The following is a 9,463-nucleotide window of genomic DNA, read 5'->3' on the forward strand; positions in this document are numbered from 1 at the left end:
GTGTTAGCTACTATGTGTATGCACTTGGCTGTTAGCAGATACATGTTAGCTACTATGTGTTTGCACTTGGCTGTTAGCAGATACATGTTAGCAGCTAGCTGCTAGCAGTTATGTGTTAGCTCTGGGCTTTTAGCAGTTAGCTGTTACCTGGTTCTTGGCCTTCAGCGTAATCAGCTGACTAACTCGGCCGAAGGGAAGCGCTAAAGCGAGCACTTCTTGTTCAGAGACGTCAGCAGGAAGCTGACGCAGGTGAAGGACCCGAGACGGGACGCACTGAGCACGCTCAGACACACACAGCCTATCAGTGCCATCCACTGCAACAGAAGCACATGTAAGTGAAGAGCTCAGTGACTGTGGATGTTCACGCAGACAAACAGGACTCACCTGTGGACAGGTGGGAGGAGCTCATGTTCGCAGAGCAGCCGACAGAATGCAGCTCTGATTCCTGCACACAGACACTGATATCAAACCTCACAACTACCAGTCGACTCATTGATTGTTTCATTGATCAATCGCCTCACTGATTACTCTGACAGACGTCTGTCGGTGACCCGATGGAACAAAACAAGGCGTCTGGATGAAAGCTGCAACTATGGATTATTTTCTGGATGAACCAATCAGCTGCATGTCTCTAAAGCACCAGGCAGCGGTGAACATGTGGATCGAGTTTCCTCAAAAGTCGAGTTTAGTCCAAAGATGTTCAGGTCACTGTTAACCAGAAGACATTCAGTGAAGAAGCCTGACAGATGAAATAAACGGCTGCAGACTCAGGTGACAGCTGATCAGCCGGGACTAGAATGACTGATGGCGACTGACGACCAGATGGGACAGCTGTTTACACTGATGTGACTTCAGATCAGGTCTGTAAATGTTTCTGGATTAAAGTCATTTTCTCTGTTTCACCTGCAGCTCAGACCATCGATCACTTATTGATCAGTCCTGTTTCCATGCCATCAGTCATCAGGACACTTTCACTGTTTCTTCAAAGAAACTGGAGCAGCTTTGGTGTCATGGTAATCACAAGGATTGGATCGGAATCGATTTGTTTTGATTGATTATTGGTCACAGGGAGATATGCGTAGGGACCATTCCTGCTGTCCACATCTGGACATTTATAGACGAACACTCGAACAAATTCAGAGAAAATCAAAGCGATGGCTTGAGGTGTGCGCTGGAGGTGAACACACAACTATCGCGAGATTTCAGCCAATCAAAGGCGCCGCTGCGCTATTCGCTCGCGACACTTTCAGCTGCAACACACGCATAAATATGAGCGACGAACGGCGCGCCAGAAGCAGGACCGTTTCTGCAAATAAATAGACAACAACAACAACAACAACAACGACGACGACGACGACGAACAGGCGGGGAGGGGGCGGCGGAGGCTCGCGCAGGTGCGATTCAGTCACCAAGGAAACGAGACGGAGGAAGCAAGGAGGGAAAACAGAGGCGGGAATGTTCGGCAGGGGTTCGGGAGGGTTCGGGAAAGGTTCGGGAGGGTTTCCTGCGCTTACCCGTCCATGTTCCGCGAGGAGGAAGAGGAGCAGAAGGAGAAGAGCGTTTCTGTCCGCGAGCCTCCGCAGCCACCAGCGACGAGATCACTTCCTGTTTGGTGACGTCACGGCAGAACATGGCGGCTGGAGGACACGCCTCAACATAAACACTCTAAAATGAATAAAAAGCTTCAAGAAATCAAGACTTAAAATGCAACAAAAATTAAAACAAAACATGAACTGAAATAAAGATACTAAAGACGTAAACACAGGTGTAACAAAGATAATTAGTACAATAAAATAAATCAGATAAAATCAAATAAATGTTATTCAGATTTGAAATGCAACATAAAAACACACAACTGATAAACCAAAGAGGTAAAATACAACTAATGTGAAAATACCTGTTTGTACTTATTTGAAAGCTGATGCGAAAAAATGAAAGAGACAAAATAAAAGATGTTATAAAGACACGCTTAATAAGATTTAACAGGTACAAGAGCAATATTCAGATCAAAAACAATACTACTGTCAAATAAAGATGCCATAGATTTCATTAAGTTTAAATTTGAGTAAAAGAAAATAAAAGGATATGGCGGACATCATTTTATCACTATACCTGTCCAGTGCCCATATTTAATGTCAGTGTCACTGTTCATCAATGTGCGCTCTAAATAAGCTGAACTGAAATGATGGTTTCAATCTATTGTTTGACTGTTTTACAAAATATGTTGAATTAAAGTGGACTTTTATGCGCTTAAGTAAAACTTAAATGCAGTGGAGGAATGAACATATTCATTACAAATATGCTTGATAACAGTTGCAAACTTGACTGAGTGCGTTCTGCAGTAAACATGCTATAAATACACTGTCAGAGCATTTCCACCAATGCAAAGCACAGTCCTTAAACAATACTGCAGCTCATGCTCTAGAAGAATACTCAGAACTTTACAAAAGAATACGGTGTACTTTGAACAATTCTTGTTTTACACACTTTAGTCCAGAAACCCATGACATGATCCGTCCATCCCCTTCTTCCTCTGGAGGGCATCGGGCTGAAGCCCCCAGAGTGACCCCCAGAGTGACCCACTGCTCCACCGCGCAGGCATCACCTTACAATACATCACAATACATTCTTTGGTCACACTGTGAGGATCACAGATGTAATCCATCCGTTCGACATCTCGTCGATCTGTGAAAATCTTCGCTGCAGACCGGAAGTGGCTGCAGCGTGACATCCTGCTGGAGGATCCTGGGTTGTAAGTAGGTGAAAGGTGGAGAAGACGACCTGCTGCAAGAACAGATATTTGCTGCACTACCTGTGATCTGTTCCTCACCTGCTCACTCACCTGAGAGCCACCATGCTGCAGAACACGGGGTGAGAAGTCGTCTTTGTTTCTTCCCACAGAACTCCGTTCGAAAAGACCGCTGAATAAAGTCCTGGCGGTCGATGCAAACTGGACGTACATCGATAGAAATTGAGGTTTTAACGAATCCCACCGTCTCAGGTTGAGATTTTACGGCAGCCGAATAGAATAGTGAAGCTCCGTCTTGTAGAAACCAGGTGCAGCTGTTTCTTCTCTCATTCCTGAGACCTGTTAGCAAAGCATTTTCGAGTTGAACATTATTTACACTGAGTTCGGTGACAGCTGCTCTGGTGAGCTTTGTCCTCTACTCAGAACTCAGCTCAGAACACCCATGGATGCCTCCTGGACGGTTTCGGAGAATGCAGTTCAAACCGGAACATACTGAAGACAATACGGTGATTGTAGTGAAGAGAGCAGGTTCATGAAAATAAATGTTATAAAAATAAACACGTTCACACTTAGACGATAATCGAGCCGAATTAACTCTGATAAGCATGAGTTTCAGAAACTGTTGGCAGTTTGGTTCTAATCCTCGTTTCCTGTCACCTCTGGAACAATACTTCAAATCGGCAGATATTTCAATGGGAGTTCGGCGACAGCAGCACTCGGCCGGTGCTGTGCCCCCGCAGTGACAGCCAGTCACCTGTAGATGGACATAAAACAAGTCTAACAGTAATATTTAATATGTGTCTGTCCATGGTCACGTGGGAATAACAAGAACAACAGGGACAGATTTGGTCTGAGCTTACTGTGAAAAGTTAAAAATGCCCCCCTCCTGAGGGGCATATTCTGGCAATGGGGTCGCCCCCAGTAAATCTGTCTCTGTTGGTCTCAGCAGTTTTAACTTTTCAGATCATGCTCAGACCATGATCATCAATAAATGTTGTGAATTTGGTGGCTTTAAGTCCTTTGGGGTCAGAAATAGAGGGGGTGCATATTCCGCCCCCCAGTGTATCAGGAGGGGGCATTTTTAACTTTTCACTCTAAGTTCAGACCAAATCTGTCCCTGTTGTTCTTATTATTCCCACGTGACCATGTACAGACACATATTAAATATTACTGTTAGACTTAGTTAGCCGTCAGTTAGCTCGCAGGCTAACAACACGTCCTGCCCTTATTATCCCAGGTTTCATCATTTCTACCTGTGGCGGGAAGATCTGCCATTAAAGTGCTGGATTTACCCGCCGGCTGTGTGTGTTGTTGAATTTTTGTCAAATTAATTTTAAGAGAAAAGTTAAGATTTAGTCAAGCTACCGATCAGACACAGAGTGCACCTCCAAAGTAAGAGCGCACTGTTGTCGGCTTTGTGGAGGCTTTTATTATGAAAAACGGAAGTTTATTAAATCGAACAAACATTTTCTATCTGTAAATAAACCAAATCTGTTTTTGGGGGAAAATAAAAACAACAATAAAACAAAAATCTTAAAGGTAGGATAAAGTTAACACTGTTAAGATTTTCTTTTTGTGTCAGTCATGATTTTGGTTCAGTCTTTATTAATGTTATCTGTAGTCAAAAATTTAAGTTCTGTAAAATATTTTGGCGAAATCCTGAGAATTTTCATACAATACAGTAAACCTTTACTATCCCATGGTGGGAAAATTTGCATTGTTACAGCAGCAAAGAGGACATTGCAAACATTTAAGAAATATCAGTTATAAAAAAAAGAAAGAAAGAAAAAGAAATTAAAAAATGTAAGTACTAGTTCAGACTGTCCAGACTCCTGGAAATCACAATACTGCACATGTCAGTGGGCTTACTGATTCTTTCATGAGTGGAAATACTGATTTCCGCCCCAGAAACATGTCTTACCTGTAAAGGTTAGAGATGGCGTTCGTTCGGGTCTAAATATTGTCATTATCTGTTCAAAGTTGCTGCTTCATGTTGCCTTCATGTGGAAGTTCAACCACAGGCTGATGCTGCATCTGTCGGACACTCCACCGTCCGTGTCCTCCCCAAGTCTCACGTCTGTGGGAGTTCTGGAGATAGTCAACCCTGAAAATGGCTTCACGGTGTGTCTGAGAATTATCAAACAGCATGTTAGCTAACTGTGCCGTCTCTGTGTGTACATGTTTCAGGAAACTAGCCGGCTGCACACTCTTCATCACCGGAGCGAGCCGAGGCATCGGTAAAGCCATTGCTCTGAAAGCTGCAAGAGATGGAGCCAATGTCGTGATCGCTGCCAAGACCGCCGAACCCCACCCCAAACTGCCAGGAACCATCTACACCGCGGCTCAGGAGGGTGAGCAGCTAACAGGCTAACTGTTAAAATAAAGTACACAACAGCAGCGAGTGCAGCACTACGCAGTATGACGATACATGTCAGATCATTCTGACCTGTATCTGCCCTCAGTAATGGCGTCATTTCTCAGTCGAACAGCAGAATATTTCCTCTGATGGACAATCACAAAGCAGCCAAAGTGAATGGAGCTGTGATCAGTGTGACGATATGAGAGACTGCTCGACACAGCACAACCACAAGGACTCACAGTTTCTACAAAATTAGTCACAATTGTGTGTGTGTGTGTGTGTGTGTGTGTGTGTGTGTGTGTGTGTGTGTGTGTGTGTGTGTGTGTGTGTGTGTGTGTGTTGCAGTGGAGGCGGCCGGTGGCAGAGCGTTGCCGTGTGTCGTCGACATTCGAGATGAGCAGCAGATTGGAGAAGCTGTTAGGAAAGCCGTCGACACATTTGGAGGTGAAGCAGCGACCAGACTTTCCTCTTCCTGGTCAGACTTATGACAGGAGCGTGACATCATTACAATTCTTTTCTGATTGGCAGGTATCGACATCCTGGTGAACAATGCCAGCGCCATCAGTCTGACGGGAACTCTGGAGACGCCGATGAAAAAGGTCGACTTGATGCTTGGAATCAACCTGAGAGGAACATACCTGACGTATGACGCTGAGCACATATGTGTTGCCAACATGTTACAATAGACACACGGCACCACAGATATGAAACCACAGTGCATATATGTGTTGAGTAACATGTGCGTGGATACATGTAGCAGCTGTGGTTAAGCAGCGTCTGTGTTCAGGTCGAAGCTGGTCATCCCTCACTTGCTGAAGAGTCGCAGTCCTCACATCCTGAACCTGTCGCCGCCGCTCAACCTGAATCCCGTCTGGTTCAAGAACCACACAGGTAGCTGTAGTGATCCAGTGTCCCATCATGCACCTGTGCAGCAATGACAATCTGCCTTTTGTTTTTTAGCATACACAATGGCTAAGTACGGCATGTCCATGTGCGTCCTGGGAATGGCTGAAGAGTTCAGAGGTCAAATTGCTGTCAACGCCCTCTGGCCCAAAACTGGTCAGTTGCTAACTGTTAGCCTGCTACCAGACTCCTCATTGACTCATATAGTAGACCAGCATGCTACCATTATGCTAATGTGATTCAAACCCCGCTCTCCCTGTGTGTTGTTGCTGCAGCAATCCAGACAGCTGCCATGGACATGTTGGGCGGATCAGACATCGGGAAACAGTGTCGTACAGCTGACATCATTGCGGACGCCGCCTATGTCATCCTCTCCCAGCCAAAGAACTACACGGGTCATTTCCTGGTGGACGAGGACGTCCTCAAACAGGAGGGACTCAAAGACTTTGATCAGTATGCCGTCCAACCAGGTGACTGCATACCAACTGAGCTAATGCTAACCTAGCTACAGTCTGTTATAGTCTGCCGTTCTCATGCACTGTCATGTGGTGCTCATGGTGGTCTGTGATTCATCGATAGGTCACCCCCTGCTGCCAGACTTCTTCCTTGATGAAGCACCAGAGTCACTGGCTCAGCAGATGGAGCAACACGGTAAATACTACAAACATTCCTACACATAACTACTGCTATACACACAGCTGATAGTACTACAAATACTGCTTTGCTTTATAAATACTACTATACTATAAATACTACTATATATATATATATATATAAACACATACACACACAGCTGGTGGTAATAGTAATACTAGTGCCCCCCGGTGTCTTTCTTCTGGTTGCTAGGGGCAACCCCAGCCTTCAAAGCACCATCATCATCTTCAGCCACACTTGCATCCGGTGGACCAATAGAAAGCACATTTGACGTCATCAAAGGGGTCATCAATGAAGACGTTGTCAAGGCAACACAAGGCATCTACCAGTTTGACCTGTCAGGTAACAACAACAGCAGTGTGTTAGGAAGACAACCATATGTCCATTTAAGGATGTCCAGTGGGTGTGTCTGTGATATGATCCTGTTTATGTCCATATAAAGATGTCCTGTGGGTGTGTGTGTAATACGATCCTGTTTAGGACTACTTAAAGAGTCTGGCGGGCATGTCTGTAATATTTGATCTCAGACCATATAAGGATGTCCTGTGGGTGTGTCATAGTACATTGTTGACTTGCCTCTAGTACGGTCCTGTTTATGTCCATATATGGATGTCCAGTGGGCATGTCTGTAAAATGATCATGTTTATGTCGATATCAGGTGAACACAGTGGCGTTTGGTTCCTGGATTTGAAGAGCGGCTCCGGCAGCGCGGGGCAGGGCCAGCCGCCCGTCAAACCGGATGTTGTCATGACAATGGACTCAAGCGACTTTAGCAAGATGTTTTCAGGTGAGCCATCGACATGGCAACCATGAGAGGTGAAAGCCCAAAGACCCCATGAGCTCAGAGTTGTTTCCATGGTAACAACAGTGTGTGTGTGTGTGTGTGTGTGTGTGTGTGTGTGCTGTTTCAGGGAACCTGAAGCCCACGTTGGCCTTCATGTCGGGGAAGCTGCGGATCAAAGGCGACATGACGCTCGCCATCAAACTTGACAAACTGATGGGTCGCATGAACAAGGCCAAGCTGTGATGCTGGGGCCCCGCCCTTTTGCCCACCAGGCCCCACCCCCTCAGTGCCTGTGGCTGTACTTCCTGCCTTAATCATAAAAACACACTGAGACATGAATAAATCTCCAGAGTTGACAGACGGATTGTGGAGTCAGTATTTTTAATTATCAAAAGTCTGTGTGACCAGTGTGTCTTACTGTTGAATTTATCAATTTAACAAGGTAAAGTTAACTAACCGGGTTAACTCAGTGTTTGCTGTTAGCTTAGAGATGCTGCTTCTTGTTGGAAAATTATTTCAACAGTCTAAAAGAGTTCAGTGTCAGTCATCCAGTTTATTGGTCAGAATCACAGTCAGCCCGGATAGAGCTGATTTGTTCAATTATGGAAAAGCTTACTGCGTCTGGACTTTGACTGTGGAGACTGAAACACTGAGCTCCACCGCTGTTACCAGAAGGCATCTAAAACCAGTGAATAACCTGCAAAAATAGATGATTTTTAGTGAAATTTTATCTTCTTTTGGCTGGAAATGACATGAATAAGTCAGACATTTTGTTAGAGATTTTCAGGATGAATTTAACTGTTTGTTTTGTTTTCACACAGAAGTAATCTGTTGCTCTATTAAACTAGAAATCCTGAAAAGCAGTAAATATGAACATTAATCCTCCGTGTCGATTCCTTCATGTTTTGAATGATTTAATGCTTCGTGAACACACAGCAGGAGTCTGAGATGCTCTGAACGTGTTGCTGCTGCAGGAAGTCATTTTAATGTTTAGATCCTGCAGAAACTTCAAATGACAAACGACAGAGCTTTAAAATAGTTTCTCCTCCTGCCGTTTTCTGAGTCTCACTCATGTTTTCACAGTTTTTTTGCTAAGCTTGTGATTCAGTGATGTGGATATATCTGCCTGTTTTCAGATTGTTCAGTTACAGTCCTGCTGTCACGAATCAATTTAGAGGTATTATGAACACTGCAAATACAGCTGATAGTACTACAAATGACCCTGCAATTGCAGCTGATAATATAAATATTCCTGCAAAACATAGAGTACAATAAATACAACTGTATACACAACTGATAGTACTATAAAGAAAACTGCGTTTACTGTTCAGTGCCTATAGAAGTTTTCACCTCCCTTGGAAGGTTTCTTTTTCAGCATTAAACCATGATATTTTGGATAAGAATTTAACAGATTTTGACCAAGAAATGTAAAAAATTATGTCAAATTAGTGACTGCATAAGTATTTATCCACATCAAAGTAACACACACAAAACAAAATGGCAGATGATACTGTTGCAAACTGGAAAAGCGGTGGAAAACAGTGATTTAGTGCCGTTGACTGAGAACAGCTACAGGATTCAATTCAATATTATTTAAATAAATAGAAAAGTTGCCATCAAACCAATCCTGACCAAGCTGCTCAGAAATAGTCTTGTTTAGGAAGGGTCCATACAGTGTGGACCTATCAATGTCTTCATGAGTCATGTTTTTGGTGCCAAAATGTTGCCTGTATCGACTTTACTGTCACAATTAAAGCTGCAGCTGTCAATGTTTTTATTAAAGCTGTATTCTGTTGATTCACTAGGTAGTAAGACAAGTACTTTTCCGAAAAAGAGCAATAAGGGATATTTTGAGCTGATAACTGGTTTATTGCTACATATGAAAGCCTCTGGAACCTCATCCATCATCTCTATACCTTAATCCTCACTAGGGCCATGGGGGGCTGGAGTCTATCCCAGCTGACTCAGGGTGAAGGCAGGTTCACCTGGACAGGTAACCAGTCTATCACAGGGC

General features: G+C 44.0%; 1 protein-coding gene and 1 pseudogene across 1 annotated transcript; one reads left to right on the forward strand and one right to left on the reverse strand.

Moving 5' to 3' along the window:
- The window catches only part of LOC103375247 (polypyrimidine tract-binding protein 3-like), a 17,327-nt pseudogene extending 15,373 nt beyond the window's left edge, over positions 1 to 1,954 (reverse strand).
- A 758-nt stretch (positions 1,955 to 2,712) lies between these two features.
- On the forward strand, positions 2,713 to 8,329 carry hsdl2 (hydroxysteroid dehydrogenase like 2). The gene is made up of 11 exons (XM_008305470.1): positions 2,713 to 2,871; positions 4,937 to 5,100; positions 5,454 to 5,552; positions 5,637 to 5,751; positions 5,896 to 5,999; positions 6,069 to 6,167; positions 6,287 to 6,481; positions 6,591 to 6,662; positions 6,858 to 7,007; positions 7,324 to 7,452; positions 7,577 to 8,329. Exons 1-11 carry the CDS (start codon positions 2,855 to 2,857, stop codon positions 7,690 to 7,692), a joined length of 1,260 nt encoding a protein of 419 aa, XP_008303692.1. The 5' UTR covers positions 2,713 to 2,854; the 3' UTR covers positions 7,693 to 8,329.
- Positions 8,330 to 9,463: the final 1,134 nt, after the last annotated feature.

The sequence above is a fragment of the Stegastes partitus genome, unplaced genomic scaffold (genome assembly GCF_000690725.1).
Source record: "Stegastes partitus isolate 25-593 unplaced genomic scaffold, Stegastes_partitus-1.0.2 Scaffold2517, whole genome shotgun sequence".
In the NCBI taxonomy this organism is placed as follows: Eukaryota; Metazoa; Chordata; class Actinopteri; family Pomacentridae; genus Stegastes; species Stegastes partitus.

Coding starts and splice junctions, on each gene's coding strand:
- hsdl2 (XM_008305470.1), top strand. Junction 5,553..5,636: donor AGCCGTCGACACATTTGGAG/GTGAAGCAGCGA, acceptor TCTGATTGGCAG/GTATCGACATCCTGGTGAAC. Junction 6,000..6,068: donor CTGGTTCAAGAACCACACAG/GTAGCTGTAGTG, acceptor TTTGTTTTTTAG/CATACACAATGGCTAAGTAC.